Genomic DNA, 25029 nt, shown 5'->3' on the forward strand with positions numbered 1-25029 from the left:
TTTTCTCCCATTCCGTAGGTTATCTTTTCATTTTGTCAGTGGTTTCCTTTGCTGTATAGGTCCCATGACCACATAGTATGTTTGATTCTTATGTCTCTTAAATGTCTTTTAGGTTAGAATAATTCCTACCCACTACCCTTTTTTTTTCATGATAGTGACTTATTAAAGAAACCATGCCAGCTCTCCTGTAGAATATCTCATCTTCTGCATTTGTCTTTTTTACCTCATGTTGTCATTTAACTTATTTTAAATGTTTGATATATGGCAATTCAAATATCAGTGAAGATTGATAACAGGAATTTATATTTGGAAATATATGATATTTATTGTTTGCTAGCTAAGATATAAAGTTACCATAACTTATTAAAATTTATGAAAGTTAAAATGTTCACATTTGAAAGATATTCCTGGGTCATATAATTTAAAAAGCCATCTAAAATTCTATACACGGGATAAACCAAATAGTAAAAAAAGGTGATGGAAAACTAAAGATTTCCACTATTCTCACTCCCCAGAGGCAACTGTTATTATAGTTTCATGTATATTCTGCAAAAATTTTTCTCTGAATATTTAAGCAAAAATATATTACATATATACTCTATAGGATTTTTAGAGAAGCATTGATAATGCTCAATGATGCTGGGTTTGCAACTAGCTTTTTTCAATCCTAGTACTAGTCATGATAATTTAATATTATCTCTAATCCATTCTCCACAGAACCGTTGGAGGTACCTTTGTAAAGCCTAACTCAAATCTTGTTTCTCTCCTGCTTAAAACCATTCAGTGACTTTCCACTGCACTTACCATAAAATACGTTTCATCACTCTGGTCTACAAGGCCTCTCTACCCACTTTCTCGCCTCATCTCATAAACTCTTCCTCTCGTCTATTATGCTTTAGTCACACTGCTTTTCTTTCTGTTCCTTGAACATACCATCACGCCCCTCTTTGACCCTTTGCACTAGCTCTTCCTCTGTCTTGAATTCTCTCACCCCAGAATTTCTTATGACTGACTTCTTCTGGTCATTCATGTCCCTGCTCAGAGGTTCTTGAGAGATGCCTTCCTTCTCCACGCAGTCGATGCTATCCTATTACTCTGTTTTAATTGTCAACAGAGCACTTATCGCTGATAGTTTCTCATTTACCAAATTGCTTATTTATATTTTGTCTGTCTCTGTCTCTACAGACAGACAGAAACATACACACACCCATACACACACATTCTCTTAAGTGCACAGATACACACCTACATTTAAACGCACACTTCATGAGAACAGCGACCTTGTTTATCTTATTTTAGGGTATAATTATAGGCATAATTTCTGACACATAGTAGGCACTCAATATTTATTGAATTAATGTATCTTGGAATTTTTTCTAATCAGCCTTTTTGATTAGCTGCATAATATACAGCAGTGTGGTTGTGTCATCATGTAACTAATCCTTTATTGGAAATTTAGACTACTTCCAGTTTTAGTTTGCTTGGTTTTTTGCCATTTCAAGCAATTCTGTGAAAAATATCCTGCATCTTATTCTTTCCATATTATAAATTCCTCAGAGTGGAATTACTAGATCCAAACAAAGCATGTGCCTATTTTTTAAAATATTACCAGTTTTCCCCACAAGAAATTTATACCAATTATATTCCTACCAACTGTATTATTAGGTATCATGTTTGTTACACCCTGGCCAACAATGAGTATTATGAAACAATAACTTTTGACAACCTAATGAATAAAAATAATTTTTGTTTGACATTTTAAGAATTGCCAGTGTACTTCTGATCTTTGGTTCCAAGTAATAGAAAATCAACTTAAACTGACTTTAAAATATAAAGTTGTTTTGGCTTATATCACTGAGAAATACAGAGATGGGTCAGTTCAGGTAAACTGGATCCAAGGGCTCCCCAGTGTTGTAGGATGCAACATATCTGTTACTTTTCTGCATTGGCATCAATTCTCAGTCCGGCTTCTCTATGTTATAGCAGTGATGCCTTTGTAACCCCACCAGAAACAGAAAATCCTTCTTTCCCAGGTAGTTTCAGCAAAGTTTCATTGGAATAACTTGAATCATGTGCTCATTTCTGTACCAATCTTACTGGTCATATAGATAGGATATGCCGATTGACAGGTCTGGATCACATGACTACCCAAAAGGTCTGATAATAGAGTCAGCCCATCTGAACCAGGTAGACCAAGGATAAGGAAGGAGTGGTTCACAGAGGAAGAAGGAATAATGGATGCTGAGCAGAAAAAGAAGAGATACCATTACATTGTATGAGCCGGTGATATTTTTCCTACATACATTTCATTCATTTTTCTGTGAATTGCCTGTTCATCTCATTTGCTCATTTAATTGGATCATTCCTTGGTTTTTACTGATTTGTAAGAGTTCTTTTTTTTAAAGGAAACTAGCTTTTTATCATATGTGCTATAAATATTTTCACTACATGCTGTCTTTTGATTATGCCTAAAAAGTTTGTCTAAAATTTCTATATGGAAATATAAAGTATTGTACAGTCAGATCAATTCACCTTCATTCATTCAGGATATATGAGGCATCTAAAAAGAGCCAGGGTACTGTATTAGGTACTGAGGATACAGGGATGAATAAAACATAGGGCATTCCCTTGAAGGGCTTATCTGCTGGGTAAAAGAAGTTATAAACTTGCCTAACTGTTACCAAATGGTAACATGTAGGGCTTCACAGATGAAATTTGAGCTGCTTCCGGAAGAATGATTTGGAACTCCCCGGTCAGATAAGAGAGAGGCTGGGAATTCACTTGAGCACAGAAGGGTCTATAGGTATGATTTCTATTTTGTCATAACGGAGAATTTTAAGAATGATATTATGTAGCTCATGACTGACAAAACAAGAAAGGCAAGAATTCTTGAAGCTTCTTCTAAGGATTTCCAAGCCCTCGGTTATCATAATGAAAGATAACAAGATGACCTAGATATGTTAGAAGCTCAGATGTGTTGAGTGTTGACCTAATAATTAAAGCAATACTCAGAAGCCAAACAAATCCGTCAGCTTTACCCAGCTTCAAGCTGTCTAGCACAAAGCTTCAGCTGGTTCTGTAAAATGTACAGCAATCAGCCACCAATGTGATCTTGATTTGACTTTTCTTCGTTGTCTTCATCTGTAACGTAAGGGAGTTGGATTACTAGGCCTGTAAGGTTCGTTCCATTTCTGAGGATCCGTGATGGATGAGGAATCTCATAGACAGCTATAGAAGAAAATAAAAATGACATCAGGATCAGAATTTCATATTTAGCAATGAAAAAGCCATGCAGTGTTGTGGAAAGAGTAGAGACCCAGGCACCCGTTTCCTTGTCATGAAATCAGGTTCATAATGAATGCTGTGTCCACCTCAGAGACTTTTGAAAATCAATCCAGAAAATGGATGTGAAGACATTATCTTATACAAATACATAGTATTATTAGCAGTTGTAGCAACAATAGTGACCTCTTGAACATTTTTTAATGTGTAAATAGAGTCCTAATGCCATGAATATCATAAGCATTTTCAAGTTATTTTGATATACTAGAATTCAGTTTTATTAATATTGATTTATTTGGACCTCTGATTTTCCCTTGAAAACCCTTTTTATTCTTATAATTTCTAATCTATTTTAATGGCATTGACCATACCTCAGGTGAATCCACATTTATGTTTTATTTATTTACTGAAACCAACTCTATGCTCAGATTTTATATTCTCTAGAGTCCTTTCAGTGTCTCATATAGTACCATTTACCCAATAAGTATTTTTTATTTAAATAATTTTTGTTGCTCATTTTTACCTATTTTATTTAATATATATATCTGTTCCATATGAAAGAACTGATAAAACTTGTAAGGTTTCATGGAATAGAAAAACATTGATAGATAAAGGCTAAGAGAACAGAAAGGGAAAGAAAATAGGAAAATGAAACCAAAGAAAAAGTTGGCACTCAAAAATATATACTATAATGATTCCAACCAGAAGTTTTCAAAGTACCTTTTAATGGACACTAGTTCTATAGCATGTTACCAAGAAAGCAAAAGGAAGAATGAGGTTCTAATAAAAATAGATAGATAGACAGACAAACACTGGAGTGAACAAAATTAAGCAACGCTGTTTACAATAATATTTCTCAGAGCCTTTAATAATGTAAATCTCCATAAGCATCTGTCAGGATTTTTGTTGCATATAATAAAATCACAGTTTATCAGGAAAACAAAGCTTTTTGTGGTACTTAAAGCTGAGACAAATGTCTCTCGTTGGTATTCAAAACAGGTAAATTGAAAGACAGAGTAGAGAAAACCCTCAACATTGTTTCTTCAGTAAATTCAGTAGTATTTCATATAGACATGGTAATGTTACACATGTAATTTTCCACCAATTTTATATTGAAAATAGTACTTTTTGCAAGCTATATAGGCTTTATAGCGGTTTTAGAAATTGAATTATAATAATGTGTTATAGAGGTAGAATTATTTTTTAATTTTGCATTGTTCTCTGCATCATTTTCTGCTTATCTGTTAGATTGTCAGCTTGTAACACACAAACTCACAAGGACAAAAGAACAACAAATCTAATAGCAAACTCTAAACTTTCAGTTATAAATTTCATATGGGAATCCCTAAAAAGCATAGAGGTGGCTATGTCTAAATGCCTACTGTTTAAGAGAAAATGAAACCAATTACTGCTATGGTGGTTATAATAAAAATTGAAAAAGATTGCAAAATAAATGTATAAATTTCATTGTGTAATTTTAGTTTTTTACCAGAATTCTACCTTACTTATTTACTAAATCCAAGTGGTATTGACCTTGCATTATTTGCTCAATTTTTAAAAGGATAACAAACTTACAACCTTATCAATTTATACATAGGTTAAGTAGGTAGGTATAGATAGGTGAATAATTGATTGATGGGTAGGTAGATAGATAGTTTGGTAGGTAGGATGGATGGATAGATAGATAGATAGATAGATAGATAGATAGATAGATAGATAGATAGATAGATAGATAGATAAATTATATCTATTTGGATCCCATAAGAAAATATGTCATCTGTGATGAAACTCTCTTTTCCCAAAAAGATATTTTGAAGTATTTTTCCTTTGAATGATTTATTGCCTCTTGATTGAAGCAAAATAATAGAAAAATAATAAGTACAAACCAAACTATTTACATTTGTTTTATAAAATTTATGTCTAAATGTGTCAGATGAAAATTCAAAATTAAGACATGTATTTTAGGAAGTTACTCATGGAGGCTTCTATAGGCTTTAACACAGGACAGCTGTTTCCTACAAAGTATTATTCTGTAAAACACTCCAATAAAATGACTTTGATGAAACTTGAGTAAAATAAAAAGTGTAAATATTTATGTTATCCCTTTTCCAGTAGTTGAGGAGAAGCCTGGAAAAGATTAGAGGAAGGGCCATGAGGCCCTTTGTGGGGTTTTGTTTTTGTGGGGTGTTGCAGAACAAACAATATCAGGTAAGGTCAGTCCTGAGGGATTGTGCAGACATTTTATGCATGTGAAAGATCTATGAGCATATTCAAGACAGAATAAAGTACTCAGCATTTTTAAATGCTTTGAAAAATATATACTTATAATACTGAATTAGAAAAACACGTATCTTCACATCTAGAAAACTATAAAATATATAGGCCATTTTAAATGAAAAACTTACTGTATCAATTCAGTAACAGAACTCACATATTTCATTGTAGTAATTATCCTTTTATCAAAAAAGTAATTATATTTGTTTGAAATATTATTGATATTTTATGTGACATTTAATGAAATTACATTGCCTTTTTATATCCAAGTAAAACACATTTGAGAGATAGCCAGTGATATATAGCACAGAATAAAGTTTAAGCCTTGAAATATTTAAAATTATGTTTAAACCAGAGTTTTAAAAAATTAAATAATTAAATTATTTAGTCTTTAAGTTATAATTAAGTTTAAGGAAAAAGAACATAATTTATAAATAATTTTAATATTCAGGATAAGAATCTTGCAAATAAGAGTTTATTATGGAAATTCTAAGAGACTTTTAATAGCTGACATCATTGTATTGTTTGAATTAGTCCCCTGGGACCAAAAGAAAAAGCTTACAAGCAATTTATAGATGAATTTTTCTCTCTTGTGTAACATTATTTGTCTCCCATTGAAACACTAATTTTCTTTTTTTTTTAAATTAATAGATCTTTATTGGAATATAATTGCTTCAAAATACTGTGTTAGTTTCTGTTGTACAACAAAGTGAATCAGCCACATGCATACATATGTCCCCATATCCCCTCCCTCTTGAGCCTCCCTCCAATCATCCCTATCCCACCCCTCTACGTCATTGCAAAGCACCGAGCTGATCTCCCTGTGCTATGCTGCTGCTTCCCACTAGTTACCTATTTTACATTCAGTAGTGTATATAAGTCGATGCTACTCTCACTTCGCCCCAGCTTCCCCCTCCCACCCCGTGTCCTCAAGTCCATTCTCTGTGTCTACATCTTTTTTCCTGGCCTGCCACTAGGTTCATCAGTACCATTTTTTTTTTTTTTTAGATTCCATACATATGCATTAGCGTACGGTATTTGTTTTTCTCTTCCTGACTTACTTCACTCTGTATGACGGACTCTAGGTCCGTCCACCTCACTACAAATAACTCAATTTCGTTTCTTTTTATGGCCGAATAATATTCTATTGTATATATGAGCCACATCTTCTTTATCCGTTCATCTGTCGATGGACATTTAGGTTGGTTCCATGTCCTGGCTGTTGTAAATAGTGCTGCAGTGAACATTGTGGTACATGTCTCTTTTTGAATTATGGTTTTCTCAGGGTATATGCCCAGTAGTGGGATTGCTGGGTCACATGTTAGTTCTATTTTTAGTTTTTTAAGGAACCTCCATACTGTTCTCCATAGTGACTGTATCAATTTACATTCCCACCAACAGTGCAGGAGGGCTCCCTTTTCACTACACCCTTTCCAGCATTTATTGTTTCTAGATTTTTTGATAATGGCCATTCTTACCACTGTGAGGTGATACCTCATTGAAGTTTTGATTTGTATTTCTCTGGTAATTAGTGATGTTGAGCATCTTTTCATGTGCCTCTTGGCCATCTGTATGTCTTCCTTGGTGAAATGTCTGTTTAGGTCTTCTGCCCATTTTTTAACTGGATGGTTTGTTTTTTTGATATTGAGCTGCATGAGCTTCTTGTATATTTTGGAGATTAATCCTTTGTCTGTTGTTTCACTTGCAAATATTTTCTCCCATTCTGAGGGTTGTCTTTTTGTCTTGTTTATGGTTTCCTTTGCTGTGCAAAAGCTTTTGAGTTTAATTAAGTCCCATTTGTTTACTTTTGTTTTTATTTCTGTTACTCTAGGAGGTGGGTCAAAAAAGATCTTGCTGTGGTTTATGTCAAGGAGTGTTTTTCCTATGTTTTCCTCTAAGAGTTTATAGTGTCTGGTCTTATATTTAAGTCTTTAATCCATTTTGAGTTTATTTTTGTGTATGGTGTTAGGGAGTGTTCTAATTTTATTCTTTTACATGTAGCTGTCCAGTTTTCCCAGCACCACTTTTTGAAGAGGTTGTATTGTATGTTTTTGCCTCCTTTGTCGTAAATTAGGTGCCCATATGTGCATGGGTTTATCTCTGGACTTTCTATCCTGTACCATTGATCTATAGTTCTGTTTTTGTGCCAGTATCATACTTTCTTGATTACTGTTGCTCTGTGGTATAGTTTGAAGTCGGGGAGCCTGATTCCTCCAACTCCGTTTTTCTTTCTCAAGATTGCTTCGGCTCTTCAGGGTCTTTTGTGTTTGCATACGAATTGTAAAAATTTTTGTTCTGGTTCTGTGAAGAATGCCATTGGTGATTTGATAGGGATTGCATTGAATCTGTAGATTGCTTTGGGTAGTATAGTCATTTTCACAATATTGATTCTTCCAATCCAAGAACATGGTATACTTCTCTATCTGTTTATGTCATCTTTGATTTCTTTCATCAGTGTTTTATAGTTTTCTGAGTACAGGTCTTTTGCCTCCTTAGGCAGGTTTATTCCTAGGTGTTTCATTCTTTTTGTTGCAGTGGTAAATGGGAGTGTTTCCTTAATTTCTCTTTCTGATTTCTCATTGTTGCTGTATAGGAATGCCAGATATTTCTGTGCATTAATCTTGTATCCTGCAGCCTTACCAAATTCATTGATTAGTTCTACTAGTTTTCTTGTGGCATCTTTAGGATTTTCTATGTATAGTATCATGTCATCTGCAAACAGTGGCAGTTTTACTTCTTCTTTTCCAATTTGTATTCCTTTTATTTCTTCTTCTTCTCTGATTGCCATGGCTAGGACTTCCAAAACTATGTTGAATAAGAGTGGCGAGAGTGGACATGCTTATCTTGTTCCTGATCTTAGTGAAAATGCTTTCAGTTTTTCACCATTGAATATGATGCTTGCTGTGGGTTTGTCATATATGGCCTTTATTATGTTGAGGTAGGTTCCCTCCATGCCCATTTTCTGGAGAGCTTTTATCATAAATGGGTGTTGAATTTTGTCAGAAGCTTTTTCTGCATCTATTGAGATGATCATATGGTTTTTACTCCTTAATTTGTTAATGTGGTGTATCACATTGATTGATTTGCATATATTGAAGAATCCTTGCATCCCTGGGATAAATCCCACTTGATCATGGTGTATGATCCTTTTAGTGTGTTGTTGGATTCTGTTTGCTAGTATTTTGTTCAGGATATTTGCATCTCTGTTCATCAGTGATATTGGTCTATAATTTTCTTTTTTTGTGATAATCTTTTTGTGGTTTTGGTATCAGGGTGATGGTGGCTTCGTAGAATGAATTTGGGAGTGCTTCTCCCTCTGCAATTTTTTGGAAGAGTTTGAGAAGGATCGGTGTTAACTCTTCTCTAAATGTTTGATATAATTCGCCTGTGAAGCCATCTGGTCCTGGGCTTTTGTTTCTTGGAAGATTTTTTATTACTGTTTCAATTTCATTACTTGTGATAGGTCTGTTTATATTTTCTAATTCTTCCTGGTTCAGTCTTGGAAAATTGTACCTTTCGAAGAATTTGTCCATTTCTTCATGGTTGTCCATTTTATTGGCATATAGTTGTCTGTAGTAGTCTCCTATAATCCTTTGTATTTCTGCAGTGTCAGTTGTGATTTCTCCTTTTTCATTTCTAATTTTATTGATTTGCATCCTCCCCCTTTTTTCTTGATGAGTCTGGCTAAGGATTTATCAATTTTGTTTATCTTCTCAAAGAACCAGATTTTAGTTTTATTGATCTTTGCTATTGTTTTCTTTGTTTCTATTTCATTTATTTCTGCTCTGATCTTTATGATTTCTTTCCTTCTACAGACTTGGGGTTTTCTTTGTTCTTCTTTCTCTGGTTAAGTGTAGGGTTAGATTGTTTATTTGAGATTTTTCTTGTTTCTTGAGGTGAGATTGAATTGCTATAAACTTCCCTCTTAGAACTGCTTTTGCTGCATCCCATAGGTTTTGGGTCGTCATGTTTTCAATGTCATTTTCTATATATTTTTTAATTTCTTCTTTGATTTCTTCAGTGATCTCTTGGTTATTAATAGTGCACTTTTAGCCTCCATGTATTTGTGGTTTTTACAGTTTTTTTCCTGTAATTGATTTCCAGTCTTATAGCATTGTGGCCAGGAGAGATGCTTGATACGATTTCAGTTTTCTTAAATTTTCTGAGGCTTGATTTGTGACCCAAGATGTGATCTATCCTGAAGAATGTTCCGTGCGCACTTGAGAAGAAGGTGTCTTCTGCCACTTTTGGGTGCAGTGTTCTATAAATATCAATTAAATCTATCTGGTCTATTGTGTCATTTAAAGCTTGTGTTTGTTGCCTTACTTATTTTCTTTTTGGATGATCTGTCCATTGGTGTAAGTGGGGTGTGAAAGTCCCCTACTATTATTGTGTTACTGTGTTGATTTCTCCTTTCATAGTTGTTAGCATTTGCCTTATGTATTGAGGTGCTCCTCTGTTGGGTGCATAAACATTTATAATTGTTATATCTTCTTCTTAGATTGATCCTTTGATCATTATGTAGTGTCCCTCCTTATCTCTTGTAACAATCTTTATTTTAAAGTCTATTTTTTCTGATATGAGTATTACTACTCCAGCTTTCTTTTGATTTCCATTTGCATGGAATATCTTTTTCCATCCCTTCACTTTCAGTCCTTATGTGTCCATAGGACTGAAGTGGGTCTCTTGTAGGCAACATATATATAGGTCTTGTTTTTGCATCCATTCAGCCAGTCTGTGTCTTTTGGTTGGGGCATTTAATCCATTTACATTAAAGGTTATTATTGATATGTATGTTCCTATTACCATTTTCTTGTTTGTTTTTGTGGGTTTTTTCTTGTGTTTCCCGCCTAGAGAAGTTTCTTTAGCATTTGTTGTAAAGCTGGTTTGGTGGTGGTGAATTCTCTTAGCTTTTGCTTGTCTGAAAAGCTTTTGATTTCTCTGTCGAATCTGAATGAGATCCTTGCTGGGTAGAGTAATCTTGGTTGTAGGTTTTTCTGTTTCATCACCTCAAGTATATCCTGCCACTACCTCCTGGCCTGTAGAATTTCTGCTGAAAAATCAGCTGATAACCTTATGGGGATTCCTTTGTATATTATTTTTTGGTTTTTCCTTGCTGCTTTTAATATTTTTTCTCTGAATTCAATTTTTGTTAGTTTGATTAGTTTGATTAATATGTGTCTTGGTGTGTTTTTCCTAGGGTTTATCCTGTATGGGACTTTCTCTGCTTCCTGGACTTGGGTGACTGTTTCCTTTCCCATGTTAGGGAAGTTTTCAACTATAATCTCTTCATCTGTTTTCTCAGACCCTTTCTTCTTCTTCTTCTGGGACCCCTGTAATTCGAATGTTGGTGCTTTTAGCATTGTCCCAGAGGTCTCTGAGATTGCCTTCAATTCTTTTCATTCTTTTTTCTTTATTCGGCTCCTCAGCAGTTATTTCCACCATTTTGTCTTCCAGCTCGCTTATTTGTTCTTCTGCCTCAGTTATTCTGTTATTGATTCCTTTTAGCATATTTTTCTTTTCAGTTACTGTGTTGTTCATCTCTGTCTGTTCTTTAGTTCTTCTAGATCTTTGTTAAACATTTCTTGTATTTTCTCAATCTGTGCCTCCATTCTGTTTCTGAGATTCTGGATCATCTTTACTATCATTACTCTGAATTCTTTTTCAGGAAGATTGCCTATTTCCTCTTCATTTATTTCATCTTGTAGGTTTTTACCTTGCTCCTTCATCTGTGACATATTTTTTTGCTGTCTCTCTCTCCCTTTTATTTTTTATTTTTTTATTTTTTACTTTTTTTTTTATGAGTTGGATTGTGTTCCTGTCTTACTGGTTGTTTGGCCTGAGGCTTCCAAAACTGGAGTTTGTAGGCTGTTGGGTAGAGCTGGGTCTTGGTGCTGAGGATCTCCTGAGACCTCACTCCGATGAATATTCCCTAGGGTCTGAGGTTCTCTGTTAGTCCAGTGGTTCGGACTCAGAGCTCCCACCACAGGAGCTTCAGCTCAACCCTCGGCTCATGAACCAAGATCCCGCAAGCTGCATGGGGTGACAAAAAAAAAACAAAAAGAGAACAATAACAAAGTAAAAAATAAAAGTAGAATAGGAAACTAACAGATATGTTAGAAAGAATATAAAAATAAAAATATAGATGAATCAACAACTGGAAGGTACATCAGTACCAGAATGGTAAAAAAGAGGAGGGGGGAAAAGAAAAAAAAAAGGGGGGAAAGGCCTTGGCTGTGGAGGGCAGGGCCTAAGCAAGGGTGATGTTTGGGTGGTGGGCAGGGCCTATGCTTATGACCCACAGGGCTGGAAAAGGCCCTGGGGGCTGTGGGAGGTGGGGCTTAGGCTCAAGGAACAGAAGGGGCCCAGTCGTGTCCCCTACCCCTGGTCTCAGAGGGCAGGGACACCTCACCTGGGAGCCCAGCAGGCTTCCTGCTCTCAAGTGGGTGGGGCTAACGCCCTCCTCTCCTCTCCTGCTCCTCCCGGAGGGCCCCTTCCGCCTGCCTCTCCTGATCTCTCTCACCTCCGTCCTATGCCCCCAGGACCCACGCAGCCTCAAGGGGGCTTTGGGGGGGGGGTACCAGCCTGGGAACTCAGCAGGCTCCCCGGCCCAAGTGGGCCAGGCAATCACCCTCTGCTCCTCTGCCACTCCTCCCGGAAGGTCCCTCCCGCCTGCCTCTCCTGATCTCCCCAGCCTCAGGGGCACCAATCCTGTCTGGCCTCCGCTTCCCCTCCCCTTTCAGTCCCCCCATGTCCTACTGGTTCACTTGGGGGTTCCTCCTGTCTCCTTGGGCGTCAGGGTCCCCCACCAGTGGCCAGCGGGCACCCTAGCTCTGGGGAGACACTAACTCGGTGTCTTCCCACACCACCATCGAAACCCTAATTTTCTACTACTTCCTTGTTAAAATTAAGCCTTGGGGGGAACTTCATAGTTAACTAGTAATATTAAATTTTGAAATAGAGGAATTATATATTTTACTTAGTATTCATCTTTTGTTTTCTAAGAAACATTTATTTTTTATAGTATGCAATCTAAAACAAAATAATGTAGCCATTAGGTATTATAATAATGGATTCCATATTCCATTAAACCAAAATCAGGCAAAAACTTAAGCTAAGCCAGTTTGCTATTTGAAATTGTGAGGACTATATGCTGGAAAATCTTAATGATTAGCTGTGCTAGGAAGTTTGAGACAATGATCAAACTAACACATGCTTTGTTGAAAAAAATATGTATAGTATCTTGAGCATTTTACCATGTGCTCCACTGTAGGGATTAACATCATAATTGATAGTGTGGTGGTACAGATAGGACAAGTGTTAGTGGCCTTAACAAAATGCTTTCCAGGGAATCTGAATTGTCTGGATTATTTCCATCAGCCTTAGATTTGCAGTTGAACTTAATAGAAAGGATACTTGCCCCATCTGTATAATAATAGAATGGGACTAACATTCCAACAGCGTTTCCATATAAGTGACTATTGTCCTTCACACTCTGGGTGACAGCCTATTAAGACAAGGTTTCTCTAATATGGTTGTCACATGGTCAACTGCTTCACTTTCTCCTCACTGGATTTCCTATGATCAAGCTAAATGTTCACTATGGTTGTGGTTAAGTAGGCAAAATAACATCAAAATACTGGCTTTGCCTTAACAGTTTAAACTGGATCATCTCTGGTAATCTAGTTTATGGAAACTTTTAATAAAACCTAGAAACCTTGCATACGTAAATCATCTTCTTGAGTGAATTTTAGCAAGTGTGGTGATTATCAAAATCAAATATCAATATCAAAATCAAATTTGGTAGAAATAGATACGAAATAATTTATTTATATTCTATGGTTAAAATGAATTCACAGTAAATACTTTCAGGTAAAGAGTTATAGTATTGAATATCTACTATGACTGTATTAAACACAATGCTTCTTTTTCTCTTTTTATAGCCGATTGGTGCTTTGAACCCAAAGAGAGCTGTGTTTTACGCAGAGCGTTACGAGACATGGGAAGATGATCAAAGTCCTCCCTACCATTATAACACACATTATTCAACGGCAACATCCACCTTATCCTGGCTTGTTCGAATTGTGAGTGCCTTCATTAAGTTACAGTTTGCCTTTAATATCTCGAAGTACTTAACATAAGGAAATTAAATAAAACTCAAATATATTTATTTGTTTTAAACAAAGATTAGAGACCAGTGAAGTAGAGATTCCAAACTCTAGCAAAACCTGAATCCTTTTTGTTAATGAATGGCCTTATTTGCAAAATTGGGTTAGAAAGATAGGTTATTGTGAGTTTCTTAAATGTAAACCATTTATAAAAGGTACCAAACTCCTGAGTGCATCCTTAACACCCACTGTTTCCTTTCTCACTGATTGTTACAGGCTGGCACTCTCCCCAGCCTTCCCAATCTTGCTTCTCGGGTAACATATTTTAAAAACAGTTTTCTAAATGTTTTGAAGACTACTTTCTCTTTCTCCTAAGACATAAATATATTCAAGTCTCTGCAATTTTTAAAATACATACATTCATACATACCTACATATATACGTACATACTTCCTTCCAGCCCCTACCCACTCTGCAGTGACTTTCCACGTCTACCCCTGTGTAGTCAAATGTACTAGAAGCACAGCCTCCACTGTCTTGTCCTGCACTGTGCTTTCTCCACTTTATCACCTGCCATTCAATCTTTAGCCTGCTTGATTTAGGTTCCACACCCATCACTTTACTGAATTATCCCTGTGGAGGTCACGGGTTATGTGGCAGAGCTTCATGATATAGCTGAAGCATTTGGCACCATTGCTCACTTCCTCCTACCTGAAATTCCTTCCTCTCATGGCTCCTCTGACAATATGCTCTCCTGGTTTCCCTCCTGTCATCCTAACTGTCCTGCCCAGTCTCACGCTCAGATCTCTTTTTCTCCATATTTCTATTCCCCAGGATATTTCTACGTACTTTATCTGGACTACATCATTCAGTTATAAGCTAATGACTTCTAGCTTCTGTCTTCATTGCAGACATTTCTCTTGGGCTCCTGACCTATATTTCTAATATATAAATATATTTACTTATTTCTATATACTACTGGATTTTTCTACCTGAACACCTCACAATACCATAAACACCATTTCCAAAAATGAACTCCTCATCTCCCTCATAAAGCTGCAGGGGTGCCTACTGATTTCTTATCTAAACAATCAGCATGATCTTGCACCCAGTTACCCAATCTAGATATTTTCTCTATTTTATTAGCCCTTACATCCAGTCTGACATCACATCTGATAAGTTCCACCAACTACAGTCTGTCTCCTTTTCTCTATTAAGTCTGGCACTTCTTAGTTCAGGTTCCCGTTATTTCTCATCTAGATGACTGCAAAAGCTCTTAGCAAATCTCTCTGCCTTTAGTCTTGCCTTCTCCAATCTAGTCTAGTTAAGACCAATTACTGGAGTCAGATGGTCTGACTTTTTTTTAAAACTATAAGCGACTGGGGAGTATTACAGAATGCTAAGTCAAATCTCTAAGTCAATGCAATCAATAAAGTTTTCTCCTCTTACCAAAACATACTTCAGACCATTTTGTTGCATGAGGCTGATTTGCCTCAGAAACACATTGATAAAGCAGCACATGAAAATGTGCATACACAGGAATGCATCTCCTATTTTCAAAGGTATTTTTTCCCACTGCCTGAATGACAGTTTGGTTTGGAGGTCTTCCTCAAGCATTCTCTCCATGATGGGGAGAAATTGAACTTATTATAAATATATAGTATGCATATGTTTTAAGTAACTTGTAAATCACTGATAGATGATATACTACAAATAATTACTGTTATCAAAAAAAAAGTTTGTCAGAATTAGGATTCAGTTTAACTGAACACATATTTTATATTTTTCATAATCCTAAACCAGCATAAGAAATAAAGAAGTTTAGATTAACTATTCTGTAAGAAAACAAACTCAAATCTTATTTTAAAAATACACTCTGTAATTATAAGCTAAAGGAAAAGACATAAAACTTTCTTTAGACCAAAATTGTTAGTCTAATTTGTTGAAAAATTCACCTTAACTATGTGAACTTGAATCCTTTTATAAAAATGTTTCTGAGCTAGCAGTTTCTTAAATATTTTTTAACTCAACACTTTTTGAGTATAAGAAGTTCTATTTCTTTATTTTCTGTTAATTTGGAGGAGATATTAGATTTATACAAGTGCCTGTTTACCACTATATACCAATCAGAACACCTTTAGTTTATGGGTTGTAATAATTTATTAATACTCTTCAGGTGTAAGAAAATACTTCACACTCATGCAAGAAGTAAAGGCTTTTCTGAATTACAGACACATGTATATAGAGAGAACTTTGTAGCTTCTATCCTGCAGTTTCAGCCACAAGTCAAAACTAAATACAGAAACACAAAAATTTACCAGTCAAGATCTCAAACAGTTGATATTCTTTATGATGGACGTAAAATATGTTCATATTCTATATGGGCTCACAAATAAGCAAACAAGAAAACAAAAAGCAAGAAACAATCATTACTATAGTGAACCTCCACCATGGGAGGAGTAAGACACTTTTCTTGGGCATTTTTGGGATTAAAAAAAGCATTATCAAGTGGGTTGTTTTGAGAATTATATGAGTATATTATATATATATATATATAAAATAGTATTTTGAAATATGTAAAATGGTATTCAGTGGCTTTTGTATAATCAAATTAGTCTGAATTCAGATTTATAAGAATTTAACTGTGAGTTCATAAAAATATTTATTATCACCAGCCTGATTTAACACTCTTCTATCCCTGATAAACTAAACATTTTATCAAATAATAAATCATAATTCATCCCTAAATTGATTTCTTATTCCAGTGAAATGGAATACAAATTTGAATCTCTGCAAGGGTACGGCAGACATGCTATCCCTATTTATGCTACACATGCCTTTTTAGTATTGTCTATAGCTGTGCTGCATGGTAGAAACGTAATGCAAGCCACTTATGTATGTAATTTAAATTTTCTAGTAGCCTTATTTAAGAGTAAAAAGAAACAGGTGAGATTAATTTAATAAATACATTTGTTAGCCCAGTATATCCAAAATTTTATAATTTCAACATGTAACCAATATAAAAATTATTAATGAGATATTTTGCATTGTTTTGGTATTCTTTGAAATCCAGAATGTATTTTATATTTATAGCACATTCAGCTGGAACTAGCCATATTTTAAGTACTCAGTAGTCACGTGTGGCCTGTGGCTACTGCATTGGCAGGAGAGATCTATAAGATTGCTTTTATGGGGACTCATTTAGCCAACACATCTTAAGTTGTGCTGCTATAAATAGAAGTATCATGGTCTAATAGTTTACTAAGTGTTTAACCTAATGGCCCAGGGAATTGTGATTTCCTCACTCCCATCCCAAGGAGTTTATGAAGTAGAAAATGCATTAAAATTTGTGTCACTAAGAATTTGCTCATAAAAACAAAATACGGATTAAAATAAGTATCTACCCTTTACCTTTCAAGCCTTTTAGACCCAGTCATTAAACTCATTATTAGTTTCAGTCAATATGTTTAGTATGACAATGATAATAATTGCTTTAAAATGCTAATTAACTACATACCTCATTACTTTATTTTTTATTTTTTATATATATATTTATTTATATTTTATTTATTTATTTATTTATTTTTGGCTGCGTTGGGTCTTCGTTGCTGCACATGGGCTTTGTCTAGTTGTGGCGAGCGGGGGCTACTCTTTGTTGCGGTGCGCGGGCTTCTCATTGCGGTGGCTTCTCTTGTTGCGGAGCACGGGCTCTAGGCACACAGGCTTCAGTAGTTGCGGTGCGTGGGCTCAGTAGTTGTGGCTCGCGGGCTCTAGAGCTCAGGCTCAGTAGTTGTGGCGCACAGGCTTAGTTGCTCTGCAGCATGTGGGATCTTCCCTTCCCAGGGCTCGAACCCATGTCCCCTGCATTGGAAGGCAGATTCTTAACCACTGCACCACCAGGGAAGTCCCTACCTCATTACTTTAAATTAAAAATATTATTTTAGACACACTACCAGTGAAGTCACTTGTCTAAACTACAAGATTCTGAAAAAGCTGTTTCTTTGCTAGCTGCTGTTGGACAAATGATGAATAAACTATCATAGAAGTTTGGAGTTTGTTCAGATATTAACTAGTATAATAGGACACATTTTACTTGGAATGTTTTTACTTTAAATCTTACCCTGAATATATAGCATATACACAGAAGTAATTCTGAATTACTTCGGAATTCACCTTCCAAATTCAGTATATTCAACCTACCTATTCAAAACTCACTTGTCAAACATTTAATTATAATTCTTAGGAAGTTAAATAGGTTGTACAACAAAAGTTAATTTATAAATCAGTTGTTTAGAATTTGGGATTTACTTTATAAATTATGGGTTGCTTTGAAAGCCTACCCAAGAGACTGTTTAAACCATAATATATCTTTAACAGTATATATTTGTAGTGAAAAAATAGTAGAAACACTTATGCAAGTACCAAAAGATAATGCTACTGAATAAAATATTGTCATCGTGTTTCTCTTGATACTTACAGACAGTGCATATATACTTAGAGGAAGATGAGGGATTCTTAACCAAGGGACTGGTGTATGGTAGGCACATAGGTTTCTGAAGATTCTAAAAGATATTTCTGGTTTCTTTTGAAAGCAATGGGAGAAAATAAACTTGTGAAGTTAGCCAAAGTACAGTAGAAATAATGGTTCCTCCATTTCCTAGAATGTGATTACATCTACTTGAAGGACCGTAGTGAGAATTGCGTTAGTTAACTGAGATAATACAGTTCCAAGCACAGAAAGGTGCTCAGTAACTTCAGTTCCCTTCCCTTTGATCTTTATTATGCTTTATGTAACTTCAAAGTATACATCTTTTCTTTGATAGAGTTATGTCACAAGCACTGACTATTACCCAGGGATGGGGTTTGTTTCAAATGAAATGAAGAGAAGGAAAAGAAGAAAACTAAAAGGGGAGAGGGATGTAAGAAAAGATCCTTATGAGATGACTGAGCAAAAGTCATATAAGACAGAATAATAAAGGAGTTGTCTAAAGAGAAGAGGGGCAGAGGCACAGGGTTCGATTGCCCAGGAAGGATGAATCGTCTGCGATCATTGGAAGGCAGGACAGGTTGTTAGTGTCCTTGCAGGGACTAAAGGTTATGACAGAATTCAGTAGGACAGGTACTTCCCATGCAGGACAGGTTAGTTTGATGTTCTAGCCCTGAGAAAGGGTTGGAAGGTTGGGGTAGATGTCATCAGGAGAAGGAAGTCTGCCATCAGCCATTTATATTGTATTACCAGACCAAATCTGAAGTTTTTTGTTTTTTTTTTTTTAAACCTGAAGTTTTTAAAGCCCAAGTATTTTAATTTCTGAAAATTCTATTTAACATTTATTTATTTGTCCATCTTATCTCCCAAGCCAAAAGCTTTTCTAGTAGAATGATAAAATATCTAATATGGTGATGTACATATAGAACATGGTTTGATCAACATGTGTCAGGTGAATAAATACAGAAGTTTCTTAAACTTAATACAGCTCTTGATCCTCTGTTTTAGTCAGGCATGAGTCAAATGAAAAAGAAAGTCCTTGAGTCCTTGTACTGTGCCTTGAAGGTAATAGAGAAACACATGGTAAAAGGTAATCTCCACAGTAATCAGAGCTTGAAGATCAATACCCACTTATAAACAAATAGGTTATCCATTTCTGTTAGTACTCTACCACTGTAGCAACTGGAGGCCTTCAGGAATAATGAGAATAAATGTCAGTAGAGTAGTATGTGACCCTCAAGCAGTTGTTAATCAGATCTTTATAAAGGCTACGTAGGACAGTGAAATGTGGAATTCTTCAATATCCTCCGCTTTTAGGTGCCACCAGACTCATAAACTTCACAACCAGAGATAATAATTCTTCAATTTCAGATTTATTTTCACTGTGCCCATCTGTGCTATTCTTGGCATGCCTTCGTTAAGGGTTGAAAACTGAGGAAGGATTTTATAATTTAGGCTGGGGTAGAGATCAGCTTTTAGTGGTTGATGATAAGAAGTAAGACTTTGCATATATAAACGGGTCTTCACTCACATGTATTTAGTAGGTTAAAAATCATGAAGACAAGTCTGATCCCTCTAAATTATTCTCTGCCTACTACCTACAAAGAAAAAATAAATGCCTAACATCAGCATCCTAGAATAATGAAGAAGTGGATTCTGAAGATGCAACTTTATGGTCAAACTAGTGGTTAAGAACTGACAAGAAAAACTACATCTTACTCTTATCCAGCCATACCCCGCCCCTTCTCCCAACAGTACCTTGTATGTTTAGATGAGTTTGAAAAACATTAATTAAACACTAACTATGAACCAAGCACTTGCTTGGTTCTAAGGATAGAGGGATGAATTAGGCCTAAGGAACTGAGAGTCTGGTCAATGTCTAGGGAACTGGCAGTCAGGGTGGAACCCAGCAGTGAGTACTTGACACAGTGCATGAAGCTGGTAGTCATCTTCATCACTCTGTGTCAGCTGAGATACTTCAAGCTTTCTCAATATTATTTAATCTTAATTACCCACAAGGTACTGTCATTCCCAACTAACATAGATGAAAGAACTGAGATACAGTTACTTCACACCGCTACTTACTTGGGTGGGGTTAAGTAAGGTGCCTAAGAGAAGTAAATGGTTCCACCAAGACTCAAACTTAGATCTGTCATATTTCATTCGATTTACTGTTGCTACTTCTAGAATTTTTATATCCCTACTTTAATTTAGTGATAAATATACGGCATTGACTACCTTCAGTTTAATAGGGAGTTAAATTTTTTTTTCCTAACTTAATTTTGGTGACATCTATTTGTCTCTCAAGTCACTTAAAATCTTAAACAGCAAGATGGACTTACTGGATGCATATTTGATTTTCAGGTAAATCAGTAATACCCTACTTACCTGTATAGTGTTATATCATTCTTCATCTTATCTCTTTCACCATAGTTTTCTGTCATTCAATACTAAACATGAGACTTGGTGATACATTATAAACTTATAAAATTGATGTCATCTAGCCACACTAAATTTCAGGAAGATACTGAGGAATATGAATATTTATAGCTGTTGCCTGACAACTGGACCTTATGACTAGTGGCAAAAAGAGGAGTTTAAAGAAACAAAGTAATGTTTTATGGATATAAAAGAATGAACAGAAATTATATATTAAAGAAAAAAAACTAAATATTTAGGAAATATTTCTTAGCATTATTGAACCTAGGAGTGACTTGTCATTTATCCTAGACTTAAGAGAAAAGGATTGAACCATAGGAAAGTAAATATATACTCATCTTTGTTATATTTGACATTTCCTAAGAAATCCTTATAGTAAGAATGCATGTTATTTAATCCTTTTAAATTTGGAAGCAAGTTTAATGACATCAGAAATAATGCCTCTCTCCTATCATAAAAACTATAGAAAAAGCATTACAATTAATTACATTAGGACCTTGTGATAAAGTTATTCCTAGGTTTCCTGCTATGGGAACATGTTCTTGATGACAGATACCAAGTTTTGATAAGGTAATAGTCACAGAATACTATTGAATAGAAGGACTAGAGTTTATCTAGTCTGATTCGTATTAACTTCATTTCATTCCTTCCTTCAACAGATTATACATTGAGCAACTTGGGTGTACCAGGAGTTCTTCTAAGTGTTGGAGATAAAACAGTGAATATGATAGATATGTAACCTATTCATGTGGTGGGGAAGATAGACAAGTTAAAAAACAGTTACAAAACAATGTGACAAATGCTTCAGGGATGTGTTTTGAGAAAATATCTGTTGCTATTTGAACACACTGGAGAACTTGGCAAATCAAGGAAAGCCTTTCAGGAGAAAATGATGTCTTGGCTGAGACTTAAAAGATAAGAAGAACTTAGCCAAGTCAGAATGGTGAGGTAGATGGATAAGTTTATACCAGGCAGAGGAAACAGCACATACAAGGGACGAGAAGTGAGACCAGTGTGGCAAGACCTTAGGATGTGAAGATGGGGATGGCGAGAGATAAGAGTTAAGCAGGTTCCAGATCACTCAGGCTCTCTTAAGACAAATCAAGTAGTTTAGACTTTTCCCAGAGAGCTCTGAAGAGCTATGGAAGGATTTTAATCAAGGATTTGCATTTTTAAAAGATCATCAGACCATAATATGGTAACTTTAGGAGACTTTCACAGGTAGCCTAAGATGGATATTCCCTACCTAATTTCACACTACGGTGAACAGTGTCAGAGAGATTTTCTTTTGAGTGTTACTATGTGTGGCCTTAGTTATGAGAAAGAAGATCTGAGTTATATATTGACAATAATGCAAAATCAATCATCATAAAATCACAGAGCACTAGAACTCTATCCTTTTATAAATCAGAAGACTGAAGGCCAAGAAGCAAAATGACCTGCCGAGGTTGAAGAGTGACAGGTGACTCAGTGGTCCAGACTGGCTCAGACCGGCACCTCCTGACTCCTGGGTGTGGGCGTCCTTCCAGGATCCTGCACCATTTCCACCTCAGAAGGGTTTCCAAAAATAAAATATTTTACAAAGGAAGAGGACGGTCGTGTTCAGAAGGGTCAAATTCTTGACTTTTTTTTCCTTTAGGAACCTTTCACAACCTTCTTCCTCAATGCAAATGACGGAAAATTTGACCATCCTAATCGAACCTTCTCGTCCGTTGCAAGGTCTTGGAGAACAAGTCAGAGAGATACTTCTGATGTAAAGGTAGGCCCTTTTATTTGTTGATATTAATTTCAAAATATGTTGAAGTTTTGATTTGTTTATATTTTTAAGTGGGTGTATAAGATATTTTATTCCACAGCTTTGTTCCATCATATTTTAAAATTATGTGGCATATCTAACCTAAGAGGAAACTAAAGGAAATAATTTCGAGCACCACAGAAAATGATTCAGGATTCTTTTATATTATTCAGTTATATTATTCAGTGTTTTTGTTATTTCAAAAAATTTCTATCTAATTTAGATCGAACAATCAGGAGCTGGAAAGAAATTGCCTTTCCTGCTGTTAACTCAATATTTGGACCATTCCATAAAACACAGCAGGAATTGGATTTGACCTTAATGTGTCATATTGTTATAGCTTGCCCAGCTTTGGGTTTACATAGCCTGGGGCAATTAATAAAGCATTAATGACAAGACCCATTTAAAATGTAGGCTTTTCTGTACACCCTTAGCTTTTACTTGGCTGTGCCTGGGGATACTATGCAACAATACACATTAGATTAAACCAGCACACACACAATATCCAGGAACAGCCAGAGAGCGGAGTCATTTTACAGTTGGTACTACTCAACTATTGTTAAATATAAAGATTTGTTTTTCATTTATATGGGCTTTTGTTTTTTAAAAAAATGGTTGTATTCAAAACATTAAAATATATTTGCTCTCTCATTTTTCTCACTTTTTCCTGATAATAAGATTATATGATCAGGTTATTACATAGGTATATGTGTTTCTTATTTTAATCCTCTTTTCTTCAAACTTTTCCCATCACTGCCACTCATGCTGTTGAATATACAAATATTATAGTATCATACCATTTAGTGTCTTAATCCAACAAAAGACAGTGAATTAAAGTCAAAATAGTCATTTACATATTTATGCTTATCTATTGCAAATATTTTTAAAAGACAATTACAGTGTTACTGAACTGTAAGAAATTGGATGAATACAACTTTTATTTAGTTTTTTTCAAAGCAGAAAACAAAGGGAATGAATCCAAGTAATGTCTAGCATATCTGTGTGTCTTATTCGTTGCCATCAAAGTTTGCATATAATTTATACATACAACGTATTCACATTCGGAAGTAAGATAATGTAACATGCATTCTTGCTATATTAAACTCTTAAGTCCCATTTATTTCTCTGAACAGACTTATAATTTCACTGAGAAATTCCACTCTAAAAGATCCATAAACCACCATTTAAACTGATTTACAACCAATGAAATCAAGAAGGGAGTCCCTTTCTTATTTAATAACACTTTGAACATAAAATGGGGAGTCCATAGGCTTCTAGAATCAGCACAGTGTCTTTAAAAGCCATTCAGTAAATATTTTGTATGTGAATTAAATATTCTTATCTATATTTTAAGATTTCCTATCATATGTAAGGTTATCTATATCTCAATTCAGTATACATATTATATCAAACTCTTTCAAGCGAAAATGCCTGTTCACTCTTAACATCATCACAAAACAGAAACTCAGTTTTTCAACCTAATTCAAAGGTTCACCCTCACAAGTCCACCCACATGAGCCAGTCATCCTAATTTTTGTAGCGTTTTAGGCTTTACCTTTTATCCTGAGAGCTTTATTGATGCTTCCGATCACCAGATATCTCCCCTAGTTACATGTCAGTCTCTGAGGACCAGTGCCCGTAAAGCCGAATTCAGGTTTCTCCCAGAATTCTCCCAGCAGTTTTCCTGTTCTGAAACTTTTCAGAAACATTTATATTTTGTAACCCTTTGTGTTCCTTTGGCTCCTGGGGGCACATCATCAAGGACAAGGACCAATGTGGCTATCACTAATTCAGGACATTTTAAGTTTTTTATCCCAGGTAGCTGTACTTAATACAAACAGATACCGTCCTCCAACCCCGCAACTTAATTAGTTCATAAGACGCTCACTTCCTCAGCCTGACATTGCGTGGATTGCTTTCATTTTCAGTTCTCTCCCACCACCACCCTGAACCTTTTATAGTCTATGATAATATACTTTGAGTACCTTTCCATGTAGACCCCTTCTTTTTGAAGCCTGCACATTGCCTACATATACAATAATTTATACACTCAATCTTCTGTTGATGGATAGTTTGTCTTTCTCTCTGATCATTACTGTTAGACACAGGCTGCCATAAATCCTTGCACAGATATCTTGATGAACTTTGTGTGTATATGTGAAGATAATTCCTGTTAATGGGACTGGTGGCTCAAAGGCTATATACATCTTTAATTTTGAAAGATACTGCCAAACCTTCATTCCCAAAGATGATCATTCACTCCCTTCACAGCATCATGTGAGGATGCCACCTTCCCCATGCCCCCTGCCCCGACCATCACTCTTATAATAAACAGTGTAACTTGTGCTAATCTGGTGAGTGAAAAATGGAGTCGGCTTTGTTTTGGCTTGCACTTCATTAATTATGAGTGAAGTTGAGCATTTTTCATATAATTATTGACCTGTAAACTTGCTCATATCTTTTGCCCACTTTTCAGTTGGGTCATGTGTCTTTTTCCTATTGATTTGAAAAAGATCTGAAATCGACTGCAGAAAGTTGCATTGCAAGTATGGTTTCTCAGTCTTTCAGCTTTGCTATGTCTCAATTACATTTTTGTGGTTTTGTGTGTGTGTGTGTGTGTGTGTCCAAATGTATCACTCTTTCCC

General features: G+C 35.5%; 1 protein-coding gene across 8 annotated transcripts in view; it reads left to right on the plus strand.

Annotated features, from left to right (window-relative positions):
- Positions 1–25029, plus strand: part of NBEA (neurobeachin) — a 602800-nt gene that overhangs the window by 510687 nt on the left and 67084 nt on the right. For all 8 annotated transcript variants that reach the window (XM_036831611.1, XM_036831614.1, XM_036831612.1 and 5 more), the window contains 2 exons: positions 13500–13640; positions 22229–22348. In XM_036831611.1, the coding sequence (XP_036687506.1) occupies positions 13500–13640; positions 22229–22348 (261 nt within the window). The remainder of the gene's footprint in view (positions 1–13499; positions 13641–22228; positions 22349–25029) is intronic.

The sequence above is a fragment of the Balaenoptera musculus genome, chromosome 18, assembly GCF_009873245.2.
Source record: "Balaenoptera musculus isolate JJ_BM4_2016_0621 chromosome 18, mBalMus1.pri.v3, whole genome shotgun sequence".
NCBI lineage: Eukaryota > Metazoa > Chordata > Mammalia > Artiodactyla > Balaenopteridae > Balaenoptera > Balaenoptera musculus.